At 39.4% G+C, this 19,226-nt stretch overlaps 2 protein-coding genes across 2 annotated transcripts in view; both read right to left on the reverse strand.

Moving 5' to 3' along the window:
• The window catches only part of LOC109032903 (salivary peroxidase/catechol oxidase), an 85,209-nt gene that overhangs the window by 5,556 nt on the left and 60,427 nt on the right, over window positions 1-19,226 (reverse strand). The window contains 1 exon segment of the mRNA XM_072304417.1: window positions 990-1,160. Within this exon segment, the coding sequence (XP_072160518.1) occupies window positions 990-1,160 (171 nt within the window).
• On the reverse strand, window positions 9,799-17,272 carry LOC109034031 (uncharacterized). Its single transcript, XM_072304257.1, has 2 exons — window positions 14,038-17,272; window positions 9,799-11,672 (listed from the first exon to the last, which is right to left on the reverse strand). Exons 1-2 carry the CDS (start codon window positions 15,964-15,966, stop codon window positions 11,586-11,588), a joined length of 2,016 nt encoding a protein of 671 aa, XP_072160358.1. The 5' UTR covers window positions 15,967-17,272; the 3' UTR covers window positions 9,799-11,585.

Here is a 19,226-nt window from a genome sequence, read left to right on the forward strand (position 1 = left end):
TAATTTGTTCTGATACGGGCCATAGTATAAAAATAGATTTAAAAGTGAGAAAATACACCACCTAGTGACGTCATCTGGCGGCATTTCCCATTTAATCACACGAAATTCAGCAGATTAGATCATTTTGTCATATCTTCTCCCATAATTGTTCAATTTATGTACCAAGGATATTCTCGCGTTCATTTCACTCAGTAGTATCCACTTAAACACGAAATTCATCAAATTTCAGACACCTGCAAATTCTCTATTACATTTCATTTAGCCGAGGTTTTTCGACCACACCGGGTCATCATCAGGGTACAGAATTACAAAAGAGCATGAAACTACATAATGCATAAAAACACAGATACAAGCGCTAACTACAAATAAGCAACTACATTTTTTACAAGCAAACGCGTGCGACGTGCAAAAAAAATAGATGTAAAGATAGATGTACTTTAAGGTCATACATCTATTTTTTCGGCATATCGCACGCCTTTGCTTGTAAAAAATTTAGTTGCTTATTTATAGTTAGTGCTTGTATCTGTTTTTATGCATTCAGTAGTTTCATGCTCTTTTGTAATTCTGTACTTTGTACTTGTAAATTCTGAATTTCAAATTTTTCCCCCTTTCTAAGCTCCCAGGTATAATCAAATATAAAAAATAACTGGGTCATATTTCCAAAATCTAATTACAGCGGGCTCATCTAGGGACTATCACCTGTCGATAACAGCAAAAATTATAGAAATTGGCCCAGTAGGACGCTCAAACGAACTATGACAAAAAATAAAAATTTACATTGTTAAATGGGAGAATTCGCAACTTTACCGCGTAATGTAAAAAACCTGGGTCATATTTTCAAAATATTAATAGAGCGGGCTCATTTAGACACAATTGCCTGTCGATAGCCGCAAAACTCATGAAAATCGGCTCGGTAGAACGCTGGAACTAAGCGTTACCAGATATGAAAATTTAGGAGGTCTTGGAGCTTATACATATGATTGACTTACCGATTTAGGAATATTTTCCTCCAGGTCGGTGAATGAGTGCGCCTCGGGAAGACCACAGAATTTGCGATACTGATTGTAGCCAGGAAGACCGTGATCCCGACCTCTCTGGATAGCCAGGCTCAGGGCATCCATGCCAAAGGCCATGCTGTCACTGAATAGGTATTGCGTCATCTACAGCAAAGGAGAAGAGGTTCTATGTTTAACCGATCAACAGTTCTTATTAAAAAATATTACGGTTTGAAGCACCCCCATAGCAAACAGAATCCCTTCAGCGAGCCGATTACTGAAATTGATAGACAAAGCTATAGACAAAGGAGGCATAGGGAGTATGGAGCGATCCTATTAAATGAAATGGGTGGTTCCTAAAACTACACTGAAAAAAAATATCGGTGTATTTACTAAGAAAAGGGTAAAATTACCAAGAATTCAGGGTTCTATTTGATCCCAGTTTATTCTTGGTAAAATTACCATTTATGGAATTGGTAATTTTACTGGGCCTTGGTGTAAACGCCAATATTTTTTATCGACTGTGGTAGAACTACCGAGATAAAATGGCAAAGTTACCGGGAATTGATTACCAACAAAAGTGGTATTCTTACCTGAATTAAACAGTTAAAATACCGGTTTTTAGGTAAGTTTACCAGTCTGTCTTGGTAAAATTACCAATAATTGGTAAAAAAAAGTGAGATGGTGAAGGTACCAACGGACCTTCGTAAAAACGCCGAGAATTCTTTTTCAGTGTAAGGAAGAAAATGATAGACTAACTATCGGGTCCCTCGTGGGTTGCCGTTACTTTGCCGATTACCTACCTCCTTTGTCCATTGCAACCACCCGCTTCCACCAATGGGATACCTCCATATCTTTTTGTCTTCTTTGTCTATAGCTTTGTCTATCAATTTCAATAATCGGCCCGCAGGAAAGTAACACACATCACGATCCCCTATCGGGGAAAAAATCCGAAAGGTCATAAGGTCATGGAGGGGTGTTTACTGCTCGGCTAAGGGAGAACTCCGTAAGAATATTCAAGCGCTAACAGATTTCCCTCGACAAAATATGACCTTTAGGAAAGTTATGAATATCCCTCTTTGAATTATTCAGATACTTTAGTTTAAATTGCGAACGAAAATTTGTGAAAATTAGATGAGGCCCGTTCATAAGTTTCTCTGAAAATTTTTTTTTCTAATCGAAGAAAATTTGGCAACGTCAGGAGGAAAATAAGGCGTTCTTCCTCAGCAGAACGATTAGCACAGACTCCGCTAAACTTTTTTTTAAACTCGCTAACGGGAACACTTCTTGTGACGCACCACTGAAAAATGTCAGCATGAGTCGATATTTTTGAGTCCTCCCTCCCTTTTCTAACTTGTGCTCTCCTAACGCGGTCACACCAACCGTTTACCTTTGGTCGCTCTAGAGCAAGGCTGCCAAATTGTACCAAATAATGTAGATATCCCGAGTTAAAATTGGGAAAAGTGCTGATTTTCAGCACAATCTGACAATTGTGATCGGAGGCAAAATGAGTGTAATGGTCAGCGTTTTGAACGACACGTTTTCATCGCGTTGCTTTGCGATAGAATCTTCGTTCCTTGGTACTCTAAAGAACTAAAAATAGAGTACTGTAGTCGCAGCAATCGGTGGAAACTGTGGTTAAAAGCGTTTGAATTTCGCCGAATTTCCAATTCATCCGTGTTTTTTCAGCTCATTGGATACGTTTTTGCGGAATACATCGACCGTAAACGTGATCGCAAAAGTGACACCCTCTCCACGTCAAATGTGCCTTTTTTCATCAAAATCAATCTGAAAAGTTCATCACGATTGAAGCCATTTCAGCATGCGAGTTGAAAATCTATTTTGAGGTCTTTAGCAACTTGTGTTGTACCAGTTTCAGGCACGTTGACATTAACCTTGCCGGCTGACGCAGGTGATAGGTCAAAATGTCCAAAAATAAATATCTAGAAAAAACTTTCCAAAGTAAAAAAAGTACATCTGTAAAATATGTCCAAGTATCTGAAATGCCCAATAGTGGTATCGCGGCCAAAATGAAAAATGCTCAAAATTCCAGTTTCTATTAGAGTACCTATATAGCAAGAGTATGGACAGATCGCTTCATGGAGGGCTTAGGGCCCAAAAGTGCAGCCACCCTTCTAACCAACTTCTAACGCACAAAATTTCACTGCCAGTCTGCAGATTCCAATTCTAACCAAGATGGCTAAGAATGTACATAAATGAGTGTTCTTCCGCAAAAACGAGTAAATTTATGCAAAATCTAAGTAAAGCACGTGCTTTATAAACGATGGTTCGTAACAATTGTATTAGTAAAGCGCTCTGGATAATTGAGATTCATAGGTTGGCTGCATTTCTGGGCCCTAACTTTATTCGCGGAGACATTGGTGAAGGCCTAATGGATTTTAGGAGTTTCACATCTGTCTATACTCTCGCTATACAGGTACTGTAGTTTCTATCAGTCATGATTAACATTGCCATTTACCTGTTCGTAGAAATTCTTCATCATTTTCGTCTTGCGGCTCGTTGCAAACTCGAACATAATAGTCTATTCCCCTAGGATATCGTGGAATATCATCTTCATCTTTACATTCTTGATACCGCTGGACGCGCCTGAGGATTCTATCCTGATTTGCTCTTGACTTTTTTGACAGCATAAAGACTTCAAGCTCACTATGTTGCCACTTGGTCAAATCATGTCATTATTGGGCAATTTTGTTTTCAGTCGAGTTACCGCTATTGGACATTCCAGATATTTGGACATGTTTTAGATATGGACTTTTCTGACTTTGGACATTTTTATACTTAGGACATTTATCTTTGGACATTTGGATGTATTTCTGCTATTAAAAGAACTATGTTACACGCAAACCCTATGCAAATTGCACATAGTTCCTTTTAGCATAAATAGGTCCATTTTGTCCTATTGCCCTGACGCACAACAACGGATGAACCCCAAAACCAATGGAGATGTTGCATGTGTGAGGGATTTGCGATTTGACTATTAATTATGTTAAAGTTTGCGAGAAACACGATGGTGCCACTGGTTTTCTCTGAAATCAACTCCCAGGCTCAAAAAAAGCTCTCAAGTTGAGGCCCAAGGTGGGTCTTGGTGAGTTTTTGGACTACCTCCCTCTTTTTGTGCCGTAGTATCTTGATTTATTTTGCGAGGAAAGCTCGGTGCTCTTAAAGTATGACTGTCATATTTAATGTGTTGGAGCGCCCTCAATTTTGTATGACACTGTGCAAAACCTCTGTTGTGAAATAGTTGCTTGAAGCGCCGCGACGCGGCGGACGAGGTCGTCCAGCGTGACACGCGCATTGGCGCCTACAAACCTAACAGGGATACTTCACGCATAACGCAATGCGTGAAGTATCCCTGTTAGGTTTGTAGGCGCCAATGCCCGTTTCGTGCTGGCAATACGCAGCGAGCTTAAAAAAAGCTCTTAAGTTGAGACCAAAATGGAGGGGATATCCCACGCTATCCTGAGAGTCCACGTCTACATCAAGACAAACTCTCCATGCAAAGATAGGGAGCAAATACATTAGCAGTGATGCCGTGTTTTCAGTTTTTGAGTCCCCAAATAAAGTGGCAGCCCTGTCAATGTATTTGCTCCCTATCTGTGCATGGAGAGTTTGTCTGGATGTAGATGTGGACTCTCAGGGTAGGGTGGGATATCCCCTCCATTTTGGCCTTTGAGAGCTTTTTTTGAGCTTGGGAGTTGATTTTAGAGAAAACCAGTGGCACTATCGTGTTTCTCACGAACTTTTACATTATAATCAACTGTCAAATCGCAAATTCCTCACACATGCAACATCTCCATTATCTTGTCTGCGTCGTTTTAAAATTCCTTGGCCCCGTCAAGTCAACTTCATCGCTCGAGAGTTTCACTACACCCAAACAGAGATAATGTATCACGTGGACTTTCCAGAAATTCGGTCGATTTAAGTTTCAAGGAATTGCGTCGATATAATTTTCAAACAATTTTGTCGATTTAATTTTCAAATCGAATGATGAAACACATAGCGAATATTTCAATGTCGAAAACATGTCACTGAGTTTTAAAAGAACGGCCGGCGAACCCTCAGACGCTATCAAATCTCTGCTGACGTAAATCAATTTTTTCTCAGAATTAATTAATTTTTTTCTCAGAATATCATTTGGAGTTTTAGTTGCAGTGTCTGAAAATTTCAAAGGGCAGTTTTCATAATTTCCTTCAAAAATATCTCATCAGGGGAGATTGTGCAACGTTTGGTTGCACATATACGGTTCTCTTCCCAGGTATGGGAACATGATCCCCGCGTTAAACTATCGAGGCGGCTTGTTTTAATAAAAACACTTAGCTGTGACGCATTTTTTGACGCATTTTTTGACACATTTTTTGCTGTTTCAACTGGTGACAGCCTTATCCAGCAAATGGCGGCTATTGTTACCCTATGAAAAGAGCGAAAAAAGTACAGCAAGGATTTAGCCTTTAATCCGATTTCGTCAACGGGATTCACGCATTGGGACGGTTCACTGTTCGCCCGCAACTGTGCGTCGCGACTTCGACGATTCTATCTCGATCAAGTTTCGGTCGACTTGTTTTCACCGCGCGACTTTGCAAAGGACATTTTTTTCAGCGTAAACCCTTCGTACCAGAATTCAAAAGTAAAGGCTTGAGCAAAGTCTATCGGAGTCATCCTTGTACTACCCGATCATGTTTCAACTGATGTCCTACTTTAGTTTGGTAAGTGAAGAATACGGTACCCCTCGCACAAATGGACTTCCGAATTTCCATCCAGCCAATGGAGATTTTTGAAAGTTGGCACACTGATTTCTCTCTATTTAAATGTGTGTAAAACGATCGATTTTTAATGGATTTGAACAGCATAAGCAGTGTTGCCAACTTACAAAATCGCAACTGTATCGAGCTCATGCGGCACGGAAAAAAAGTGCGGGTTTGTCCCCTAAAACATTGTAATACCACTCCAATTTGTTGGATGATGCGGGCATTTCCAGTTAATTGTGCGGTAGTACCGCGCGCAACATATCGGTTAGTAACCTACTTCATTGATCCTACATGTAACCTACTTCGTACAACTACAATTAATTTGAGTACTACCACAATGGAGATGTTGCATGTTTGAGTTTGCGATTATTGATTCTTTTGTAAAAATTCGCGAGAAACACGATGGTGCCACTGGTTTTCTCTGAAATAATCTCCCAAGCTCAAAAAAAGCTCTCAAGTTGAGGCCAAAATGGAGGGAATATCCCACGCCATCCTGAGAGTCCACCTCTACATCGAGACAAACACTCCATGCACAGATAGGGAGCAAATACATACAAACATCTCCATTCAACACTTCCTTATGGACAATTATAAGGGAGCAACAGTCATCACGCTTTTTTCGGCTGTTGACTAGTGTTAACCTACCTACATGGTGGGTGATGAGCTTCGAGCGACGTCATGAGCCAAACAAGTTTCCCAAACTTCGACTAGTTTTGGCTTGTTTGAAAAACGAAACTGCCAACACGTTGTTAAACTTCAACCACTCAGGTAAGTCAACAGGTAATTGTTGAAGTCCCGAAAGTAAGAACTTCCACAATAGCCGAGATACTAGTGGAGGGTCTCTTGTCTCTCGGGGTTCACTGCCGTGCTAAGGAAAAACGCCGTGTGAACATTAGAGAATTGCCAAAGTCCCTTCACTAAAATGTTTATTTTTGAGGGTATTTATGAATATCTTTCTCTGAAATTGAACAAAATCATCTGAAAAATTAGAAGAAACGTATTTATAGGTTTGCTAGGCGTGTTTTAGCAAAGAGAATTTGGCAACGCCTGAAGGTTTCTACGGCGTTTTTCCATAGCACGGCAGTATAGTAGAGCAGGTTGATAATCGTTTCTTTTTAACCGTCATAGCAACAAACCTGCCGTGAGCGGCAGTCTTTTCCATGGGATTGTCGGCATGAAAGGGGTACTTTTTTTTTTTTTTTAAGTGCAGAATTCGGATCCTTCCCCACCATCGCAAATGACACCGAAAATTACGACTCAGAAGTCCATCAGCTCTTTTTTTATCATTTACTTTTATGACGGACGCAACAAGTGCAAAATAATTGCCTTCAACTTTTAAAAGACTTTTTTTTGGAGATAAATTGAAATGATTCAAAAATCATATTACGAGGAAGGGTTCCTTTATCCAAGTATTTCATTCTGTATCGAAAGTCCACAGGTTTTTGTAATTTTTTTCAAAGCGTTTCAGAAAAGGCATGTACGCTTTCAAAATCTCGTTTCATTGCGAGCTTGGAACGCACGTAATAGCTTAAAGAAATCCAGAGCGCCTTCAGTTTTTTGTACACGCAACATGCATATCCATCGTGCAGCAATAGTCGTATCAGCGCCTTGCCACTAGTGTTACTTCTTTGTTCTACATACATGAGTAAAGTTGAATAATTTTTCAATTCTGCGACGGAAATTTTCAAATTCCCTTAGTCGTAAACCTTGTTGAAAGCAAATCTCTCCGACAAAATAAGCCAGACTCAAAAATCAATAATTATTTAAGTCTACGTGTATTAACCTGCCGGGGTACTCGGAGCGGATTTTTCGTGCCCTCATTTTATTAATCAATGCATGCCGGTCTCCTTGTACAGAGTTTATAGTGTTTAAATTAAATTTACATACACAATAAAGTTAAGTAATTATAAAAGGTTGTACTCGTACTTAGGACGCGGAGCTATTAGAGAGATTGTGTGCCTACACGTCGGGCACCGTGTAATGTAAACTTGTTAGTTAGTTAGTTAGTTATTATAATTTTAAGACATTCAGCGACTCAGGCTATTAACGTCTTTACAGATAATTTTGAAAATAGGAGTATAAACGAAAATTTAGATTTTTAAATTAAGAGAGGTGAAGAGTTTTAGAATTTTGGTGGTAATATTAGGTTCATCGCATGTAAGAGTGTTAGAATGAAATATGTACATATTATATTCACATAAATATCAACAATCTATTTGAGACAATACCGTCTTCTCTTTATTTAACCTAATTTTTCATATTAATATCACCTGTTCAATCACCTCATCAATCATAAGTAATAATTATCTATAAGATCTTCAATTTCTTTAGTATAGCTACATTCTTATTTCATTAGTGAACTTCAATGGGTAAAGGGACTGCAGTGCACAAAAGAATAGTTTTTAGAACACCGATTTCTCTCCAAGTTGAGTTGAAACATCTAAAAATTTGTTTAACGTAAAACAACTCTCGTAATATCTTGTAAGATGAATTGGACTACATTTTGCAATTTGGAACTATAACTTCTAGCCCGGTTTAAAAACGACGTATGTGCCATTAGTTTCCCTATGCACATAAGTGTTTATTCAGAAGAGCCAGAATTTATATTTCCAAATTGCAAAATGCAGTCCAATTGCATGCGCCACGGGGCCGCTCCATTTTTACGTACGGTATTTTACCCGATTTTTACCCCCCAACCCCACCCTAACTTCGAAAGCACCTGTATAAGGCAACTTCTCATCCCCAATTTCGCATCACGGAAGTCTGGCCCGAATCCGTAGCCTCCTTTCTTCCAGAAAAATATCGGAGAAAGTTTGAAAAATTCTATTTTTGCGTGTAAAAAAGGTTATTTTTTCCCAGGAAAAAAATGGGAGCCTTACGTAAGACTGGGACCCTATAAAGCAAGACATACTCATATCTCCTTTTCCCTTTAAGTGACTTACGTGTTACTTGAATAGTCCCAGTGTATGGATAGGGGGCTTAAAGTTATATTTTAAGCCAAAAATTAAAGCCCTACGTATGAAAGATAAACATTTTAAATAGTATTTTTTCTTCCTTTCTTTTTTTTTCATAACTACGTTTCTGAACTGTGAATTCCAAACTGTCAGAGTGTCAGTTTACTGGGCACTTTCAAACGTCTTGCATGGCACAATTTTCAGAATGTACTTTCTTTGACAGTTGTATTGATGTATTAATGTTCTGTTTTTTGGCACGGGTCCTCTGCCCCAGATCTTCGTGTATTAAGCGTTTATAAGATAAGATACACATGTATTGATTGATTAAAAATGTGTGATTACTAAAGTGTAAATACGAGTTTTTATGGTTATTTATTAGCGGTACTGTTGGTGTTCGCACCCCGGTCAATGGACCGCTAGACAAGGTACGAATCTTAGCATTCTGATACATGTTTCTTGACCAAAATTTTACGTAGAGCACGATACGCACAAAGAAAATGACCGAAATCAATTCCTTACGAAGATATTTAATGATTCTTGATGCGTGAATTCAAACCACCCGCTCATGAAAACTCAATGCTCTACGTGATTCACATCGCGTGCTAAACGTTATCATGACAGTCTCTGCGATATAAAAATCTGGCAACCTCGATCTTGACGCTTTGGCTCAGCCATAGCAAATTGCTTATAGTTTGAAAAACACATGATGGGAAATGAACATTGCTCCATTGAGGAGCTTGCTGAAACCATTGTGGTGCGCGATTTGACACACGTAGAGCTTTGAGTTTCTTGTGAGCGGGCAGTTCAAATTCCTCGTATCCAATGTGAAATAAAAACGTTGATATCTTCGTTAGGCGTTAGTTTCAGTAATATTCGTTGCGCTAATCGTGTTCTACGTGAAATTCTGGCTAAGAAACATGTATCAGATTGCTTAAATTCGTCCCTAGTCTGGTGGTCAATACCAGCCGTTTCCAACGCGGTTAAACGTAAGGAGAAACGCCGCGCCGCATGAGCCTTTAGACGTTGCCAACTTTCCTTTGATAAATTGTAATGGGGGGATGAAATAATCTAAACTCACGTAACTCAAATGGTAGAGTGGACAGTATATTCGGAGAATACAAGAGCGCTATCACTAGATCGCTGCCTCGAAGATACGACCCCGCGCCGCGGGCCCCTCAGAGTATATATGGATTGCATTTTGCAAAAAGGAACCACTAGCATTGCAATGTTGCTAAGATTGTGCAACTTCTTTTGTCTTGGAGGAAAAACCCGATTATCCATTAATAGTTTCTATTTTACTCGCTAAAAACTGTAAATTGAAGACAAAAAATACCATCTAAATTTCATAGTTTTCCACGATTTCCGCAATTTTATTGCAAAAGATGAAGTTGCACAATCTTAGCATCATTGCAATGCTAGTGGTTCCTTTTTGCAAAATGCAATCCATATCTCGGTAGCATCCGGAAGAGCGATGACGTCCAAGATGTCATTGCGATGACCATAATGCTCCAAGGTAGATACTCTGAGGTCGCCGAAATGCACGCGCGAGCTTGCGCTCCGAAAGTGATGGCTTTCGGGCTGAAGGAGCTAGAAAGCATAATAGAATGCGGCCCTAGAAACGTAAGTGATATGGCCTCGTTCTATTACACCATCCCACCATACGTTAAAAAAAAATAGTAAAAAAAAAAATAATTTAACCATCCCTTTCGAAGCAAAGGCCCATGCGCAGCAAATTGCAGCGTTTCGTCGTAAAAAAATAGTAAAATAAAAGAAGTTTAAAAAAATCATAAATAAGAGAAGGCTAGCGTTAAAAAAAACATTAATCGAATGGTAATAGAAAATATGACTTTTTCCAGAAAAAAAAATATAAATAAAGCGGCTACAATCTTTGCCGGAATCCAATCAGAGCTTTGGTTTGAAGAACTTCATGGCTTTTCTGTTCATTTAACAACATCCCAAAAGAACCATGAGGCCCCTCTGCCCCAGCCCTAACCTGATTCGTCCCGGTACTCGTTAAAAAAAATCGAGCTGAAACAAAATATAAATAAATACGCTCTTTTATCCAGCACCGGGTTATTTTCTTAACCTAGGTAAATATAACAAAACGCCGAGAAGAGTTTTCCGTGACCGTCCGTCCAACGCATTCATGCTGATTCAGAAATCGCCTGGTAGTCATGTCATTGCCCAATGCTGCTGTTGATGTACACCGTCAACATCCGCTGTTATCCAAGTTTCAGCCGCCTCGCAGTACAGTGAGAATGCATGTTTGCCAAATCTATGAGTTGCCTATCGATGACCTCGCGGGAAAGATGTTAGGACCCACCAATTAGGTTGCGGAAAGTTCACCGATCGCCCTTGCCGCGATTGCAGTGTGTCCCCTAGGATGTCCAAGGATGCCTTCGGATGTCCACCGGCCTGATGTCCCCGACGACCTCTCGGAAGGAATGCGCCTGATCCCGCCCAGAGGTTGATGCAGGATGAGCCAGGTTTGCAGATCGCTCTCGACTTGACAGCAGCGTGTCCCCCGGGATGTCCCAGTATCCTCTTTGGTTGTTCGCCGGCCCGATGTTCCCGACAAGGAGATATGACGATGGGAGAAGTCCCTCGGGAGGAACGTGCCCGACTCCGCCGAAAAGTTGATGCAGCGAGATTTTCCAGGGATGTTGGGGGATGTCGACCGTCACCATCCATGGATGAAGACAGCTTATATATCTTCCTGATGAGCCTGTGAGCCCAGGGAGATGCTCCGAGCAAAGAACCGGGTTGACCAAAATCCCACAGGCACCAACTGGAATGAGCCGGCCTGCGGCCTGCCATGGGCAGTGAAGTTAGTATCACTTCGGTTGGGTGTCATCTGCGACGTGTACTATTCAAGCGACATGGACTGGAAATGCGTTTCTCGTCAGTGATGCGAATTCCAAGACGGCATTAGGAAACTCCCCTTGCGAACAGGACTTCTGAAACGTTGCCCACAAAAAACACATGATTAGATTACTAGGTTAAAATTTCCTATTTTCAGTAGAAAGTATAAAAATTCTAAATTTTTATAAATACAACTCTAGAATATCATTCATGCAATAATCATTTATTATGTTATCATTCAACATGTAATCGATAATTTACTGCACATAATGGTAAAAAATAACAAGAAATTACTTTCCAATTCTATATCGAAAACTGACTTGCGCCTGATGGTTTTTTTCTTAAAATAAAAATAAATAATTAGTAGAAATTACTTTCTACTCATATACGGGGGCAGTAGCGCCTTTTCTCCACCACGAAATTTTTTCCAGATAAAAAATCGGAAACTGTTCTGGGTTTCTTAGTTGTTACTGTAAATTTGTGCATATTTTCATCTTAACACAACGATTCCTAATAAATTGAAGGTTGTTTGAAGGGAACAATAACCATCTTGCTCACTTAAGTATCGCAATTGATACAAATAAGGAAAGACTTACGGAAAGGAAGCAAGTTTGAAAAGTAAAAATTGCAGATAAAATTAAATACGTATTAAACAAATGAAAAAGTCATATAATCAGGATTAACAAAATGTGACAACGCTGCACATAACGTGCTGCGCGTTTCAAAATCCGTTTAGGCTTAGGTACCCCTGACATTTCCGCAAGGAAGAGGAAAAATCCTTACCTTTTTTTAAGCGAAAGTATCAATTTTATAAAATTAGTAATGACGTTAGGTAGTTTTAGTCTAGTTCCCGGTCGTAATTCACAATGACAAATAATCAACGTTACTTTGCTGATTCTTTTGATTTAATATAATGGAAATAGAAAATCTTTAAGAAGAAAATCATGAAGAAAACAAAACAGTAAAGAAAGAGTGAAACAGGACTCCTAGAAAGAAGTAAAAATACATTGTGAGACTACAGAGTTAGAAATGCATACTTCTCAAAATTTTTAGAAAACAATTCTGAAGCGGGTGAAAGTATTCAATATCAGAGTTTAAAAATTATTTTGAACTCACTCTCCTGTTACCTAAATTGCAGCGCTTATAATGGCATTCTTTTTTTCTGGAGAGTAAAAGGAAAACATTCTTGGGAACTACATTTATGCGGGGGCAATAGCTTTTCCACCACGTTCTCTTTTTCCATAGGAAGAACGAAACCTGTAACGAGTTTCTGCCATAAACAGCAGAACTAAAGAAAACTTAAAGACTTAAAAAGAGAATGAGAGCCAGACCTAAGAAGGACTTGATGAAAGCATTCACCTTAGGTCACTGAAATTAATTTGCTCTACGGTTAGATTTTGTAATTTGAACCGCGTTACTTAGCCCAATCCTTTGCTTTGATAAAATGGGACTTGAAAATCTAAAGTTCGAATTAAAAGTAGTTGATCAAGAAGCCTGGCCTTTTTTCCCATCTTGATCGCGCAATTACAGAAATCGTGCAATGCAACATATATGTACCGGCACATGCAACACATACACAACAAACATATTAAGCATGTACAAAAAGCATGAAAAAGTCAAGAGTAATAAAAATAAGTAAAAATGAAACTCAAGTACGTGCATGCATTCTGAATAAACCGAAGAGGACCGTGAAAGATAGGAGGAAAAGAGACGGAGCTAAAACGAATAACATTTTCCAGGAGAAAAAAAAATATTCATCTTTTCTCCAAACATAAGACGATCAAGGAATGTTGAAGCTATCCTCTTAAAAGCTTACTTTTGCAACCTCTTCTTTTTTTTAGATGGACTTTCCAGTAAACAAATGGTCCATTTTTTTTATGTATAATTCTTGATTCACCGACCTTCGGAAAAGTCCGTTAAGAAGAGTAAAATTTAAACCAACAAAAAAAAAATCTGAAAATCAAAGAATATATTACCGTATTCTGTAAAAAAATAAAACATCGTCATTAGGATAAGAAAGTCACACGTTTTGATACCAAAAATTCTGGATTGATACTATCCCTTAGGATCGAATTTCCTCCTAAATCTCCAATTCTTGGGAGGCAATCTCCTCCAAGAAAAATCATGATCCATCTTGGATCCATTAAAATAATCATTAATTTTCGAACCGACTTTCTTATTGAACTCCGATTTGGCATCATCCGTGTAATTCGTAGTAGTGCAGCCTCGCTTTTCCTCACTCCTTTTCTTGAATTTGTAAACTTCGCGACTGGCGGCGTCAATGTTTTGAAAATCGCTGCGCTCACCTTGTTTACCTGAAACGCGTAAACCACGCGTAAGTTCAAGTTCATCGCTTGTTACCGTGAAAATTTTGACCTCGTGTTCGAGTTTTGATGCCTCTATTCTAGTTTCTTGCTGATCAAAATGATCATATTTACCATTTTCTTCAATAGAACTTACGAATTCCGTAGGGAATATTTGTATGTTGTGAAAATCTCCATCCTGAGTTTCACATGCGGCTGGGCTCTCTTCAGATTTGCAAATCTTGAACGTGTCGGGATCTCCACGCTCCCTAACGGGCTCGACACTTCCTTTGTTTAAGCCAATTTTCTCAGAACTATCTGAAACACTGCTCAAAGATGCATTAGACCCAAAATTCGTATCATTAAAATCAGGCAAGGAATGAACCTCTTGCTCAACGTTATTATCTTGTGCAAAAATAACACTCCTTATGTAAATAGGTTCATGATCCACATTATTTGAATCTGAAAAATCATAACCCGATTTGTCCAAAATCACTTCCTTATTACTAAAATTACTCTCTATCTTGTATCTACTTGCTTTCTTGCAATCATTCTTAAAAGAATTTTCGGTTTCTTCAGAAATCGCACGCTTCGGGTCGTGGGCCACTGTTACTCCACGCTCACCAAAATCGCTTTCAGCAAAAGACATATGACACCCATTTTTTACAGGAAATTTGCTTCTAGGATTTTTAGTATCAAAAGTATCACGAGATTTTACTGTACTGTTTGAAGGATCCAAAGCCTCTTTAGAACTGATTGACAATATCTTAACCTGTTTATTTTCTCTCACTGTTCCCCCAGCATTGTTTTGTTGTTGGAAATTCTTGTACTGGCTTTGATGAGGATTTGCAGAATGCGCCTTTGAAACTGCCTGATTCACGTTCCCGTTCCATCTACTTTGCTGATTCCTGGAGTTTGCTGAGACACGCAGGGCGTCAACTTCTTGGTTTCGGGTCCATTTTCTTTTCTTGGAGGGCATCCCTGCCCTTTGTTGCTGATATTGTCCCTGATTTGACTGAAACTGTCCTCGGATTGGCTGATACTGTCCCTGACTTGGCTGATATTGTCCCTGATTTGACTGTAACTGCCCTTGATAAGGCTGATAAGGCTGATACTGCCCTTGGTACGGCTGATACTGCCCTTGGTTCGGCGGTACTCCGTATGTGCTTTGCCTCGACGCCTCGTTGAACAGCTTTTCCAAACCCCTGGTTATGTTGTCTCTCATGGTATCCATTTCTGCGCGGGTCAAGTCGACTGTTGCCGCTAATGTTGCCATGGCGTTTTCTTGGGATTTCATCCTGGAATCTAACGATGAGTTTTGTTCTGGAGATCTATTTATTGCTAGAACCGAGTCCTCGGATTTTTCTGGGGGGGAGAGAACAAGTTTGGCATTTTTTAATGATTCTATTAACTGCTTGATTGTTAGATCTCGGCTGTTCATTACCTGTTTTTGGTATTCTGGTGTCAATTTCAACTTAATGTGCTTAACCAGCTGCGCCTCAGTCGTGTTTTGAGTCACTCTTGCTAGATTCGCCAGCTTCCGTTTTGTCTGCACAAAGTCCAATGGGTCCTCGTTACTTTTTTGCGCGCGCTCCGTGAATTTGGATAAAGCATCGTCGTCCGCATCGAAGTATTCAATCAGTCTCTGCTTCACTTCATCAAAGGATCGACAATTCATGAACGATACTTCTTCGTTATCATAATACAGTACCGCCCTCTTGCCAAGGTGGCATCTGAGCTGTTCCCTCTTTTCTTTGTCCGAACAGTTGCGGTAGTATGTCTCGAAGTCTTTCAAAAAGTCTCTGATCTCATAGTCGGCCTCGCCGTTGAATACTTTTTTGAATGGAGGTGCCTTAATCGTTACTGAGGGCCCTTCCGCCGAACGAGACGAGTTGGCTCCCAACATGGTTTGGTTCAGTGACTGCAATACTCTGAGCATCTCTTGCTGCCAGGGCGTTTGTCCGTCCACTTGGAAGACCCTGTATCCTCGAGGATTCATCTGCGCGGAATTTTGCTCCCATAAACCAGGTTGAAATGTTTGGTTCCAGTCTTGGGTCATTTTCCGGCTGTTTCCTCTGATCTCCATGCCTTCTAATAGTATGTTTCTTGGTCCTGGGACTGCCTGCACAAGTTCGGTCTGCCATTTAAACCCAACCGCCTCGTACTCGTTTTCAACCAAGCCGGCATGAGAGAATATGGATTCGGTCGGCTTTGCATGGTGTTTACTCGCATCAGCGTTTTCGAAACCGCTCTCGGTGCAACAAACGCGATTGGAAACATAGACGAGTCTCTAAAAACGCAATTTTGAAAAATATGTTTTCGTATTATGCTATTCTCTTCATTGAGTTGCTTCCCGTAACTCTCACACACGTCGCAATTCAATGTAGACAAGGCAGCTTTTACTGTTTATTTACTTGACGCGATGTTTATGGAACGACGCACAATTTCCCGACGAGCGGAGAAAATTTTGACTTAAGCAAAAAAAAATAAGATAAGTCCGCGTACTCGGCACTAATTTAGCACTAATTTAGCAAACACTGATAGAAGCAATGAAAGAAGAATCAGCAAAAAGGCTTAAAGAAATCCCAGATTTCGTCGCGCGTCCAGATTCTCTGCGCAATCAGCGTCGTGACTTGAAAAGTTTGATCACAGCTGCGTACGAGAATCAGCACGGGAGGATAAATCTGAGACAAAGTCGCCAAATTTGCGATAGGCACAAGGAAACGATACGCTTAAACTAAACTTTCTTTTAAAAAAATGTCAGTATGAAGAAATCAACTTTCAGAACTTTGAAGGATGCACAAGTTAAACTTCGTAAAGATTTGTTCTTGCTCACAAGTTTGAAACAGAATTTAAAAAAAATAGTTTTTCTGCTGCCCCAGAAAATTCGAAGGAAAATCCGTGAATCGAATTTCACTGTAAATTTAATGCTCCCAACGAAACTTACTTTAAACTTTCGGCTAATTTTTCACTTTAAAGCAAATGAAAATTTTAGATTTAGATGGACGATTGCAGTGAAAAATTACCTAGAGTTTCGTAAGCAGTTCTTAATTTGAGAATGGAAAAAAAATCGATTTTTCGAAAATTACGTAACGCTTTCTATTTTCAACTTAGTGAAGCTTGAAAATTACTAACTGTTTTCGTACTATTAATTAAATGAAAATTACATCTGGTTTTCGTGAATTTTGACTTGGTGAAGCTCGAAAAATTCCTACTAACTCTGTAGATTTTCTTAGTTGTAAAATTAAATACTTAACGCTTTCTGTTTTCAACTTTGCGAAGCTTGAAAATTACTAACTGTTTTCGTACAATCAAATAAATGATAATTACTAATAGTTTTCGTGAATCTTGACTTGGTGAAGCTACTAACTCTGTAAATTTTCTACTTAAAATTAAATACTTAACGCTTACTAACCTGGGATTTTCCGGATGACAAGTGCTCCTTTCCCGACGTCTCCACTATGTAATGGGGGGATGAAATAATCTAAACTCACGTAACTCAAATGGTAGAGTGGACAGTATATTCGGAGAATACAAGAGCGCTATCACTAGATCGCTGCCTCGAAGATACGACCCCGCGCCGCGGGCCCCTCAGAGTATGTATCTCGGTAGCATCCGGAAGAGCGATGACGTCCAAGATGTCATTGCGATGACCATAATGCTCCAAGGTAGATACTCTGAGGTCGCCGAAATGCACGCGCGAGCTTGCGCTCCGAAAGTGATGGCTTTCGGGCTGAAGGAGCTAGAAAGCATAATAGAATGCGGCCCTAGAAACGTAAGTGATATGGCCTCGTTCTATTACAAAATCACAAATTTTCGGGAATATTCATGAACATTCTTCTTCGGATTTTCAAGGGAATTTTGCTCGTAATTTGATCTGAATAGTCTAAAAATGTCAAGGAAAAATATTCACAACTTTCCTCCGAAATTAACATTTTATTCGAGAAAATTTGGCATCTCTCGAATGTTCATACGACGTTTTTCCTTAGCACGGCAGCATTGGTGAGAACACGCAGTCGTAAATGGGAGACGACGCCATTTTCCTATGTTTTTAACAACACGCGGCAACTTACTAACTAATTAACTCGGAAGCGACGATTAAAACATTTGCATGGATAGTTCTACTTTTAAAGACGAATCTTGAATGGATCACTAGACAAGGTACGAATTTGAGCATTCCGGTACATGTTTCTTAACCAAAATTTCACGTAGAACCCGATTCGCGCAACGAAAATTACTGAAACCAACTCCTAACGAAGATATTAACCTTTTCATTTCACATTGGTTACGAGTAATTTGAACTGCCCGCTCACAAGAAACTCAAAGCTCTACAAGAGTCAAATCGCGCACGACAACGGTCTCAGCAAGTTTCTTAATCGAGCAATATTCATTTCCCAACATGTGTTGTTCGAACTATAGGCAATTTGCTATAGCTGAGCCAAAGCGTCAAGATTGAGGTTGCCAGATTTTTACATCGCGCAGAGACTGTCATGATAACGTTTAGCGCGCGATATGAATCACGTAGAGCATTGAGTTTTCATGAGCGGGTGGTTTGAATTCACGCATCAAGAATTATTAAATATCTTCGTCAGGAGTTGATTTTGGTAATTTTCGTTGTGCGTATCGTGTTCTACGTGAAATTTTGCTTGAGAAACATGTATCAGAATGCTGAAATTCGTACCTTGTCTAGTGGTCCATTTGGAACTATAAATTCAGGCCTGGTTTAAACACAACATATAAACTACCAAACCACGTATCTCGGTTTGCGACGTCGCAAACTTCCTGTCATAATTTTTTAAATGAAAAACTACTTAACGTCCAGTCTTGAAAATTTTTGTGATTTTTCCTCTTCGTGAAAATTCTGTGAAAATTTCAAGGAATGATATTGATTTGGTCTACTTGAAAAATAAAATGTGAGCGTAGATTCTTAAACACGCAACGATACAGTTTCACCGTCGATATGTGCCATTAGCTTCCCTATGCACATAAGTGTTTTTTCAGATAAGCCAGAATTTATAGTTCCAAATTGCAAAGTGCAGTCCAATTAGGATTAATACATTATTGTAGTCATCTATATATTTAATAAATAAAGAAAAAAAAAACTCGTAATATATCAAAACCTGAGTGTCAACACTTTTCAAGTTTTTCCAATATTCATTTTTCATTTCATAAAACTCCATTTTTCGATTTCAAATCCTCTTCACTTCCAATCATTCGATCCATCCACATTAATTTTTATTACTAGACTTTCATCTGATGACTACATAGATTATAGTCGTCCAATCACGCGTGGACTTGGTGTCTCACCACCCGTGACGTCAGCAAGTCTATATAAGCGTGCGCTGC

The sequence above is a fragment of the Bemisia tabaci genome, chromosome 9, assembly GCF_918797505.1.
Source record: "Bemisia tabaci chromosome 9, PGI_BMITA_v3".
NCBI lineage: Eukaryota > Metazoa > Arthropoda > Insecta > Hemiptera > Aleyrodidae > Bemisia > Bemisia tabaci.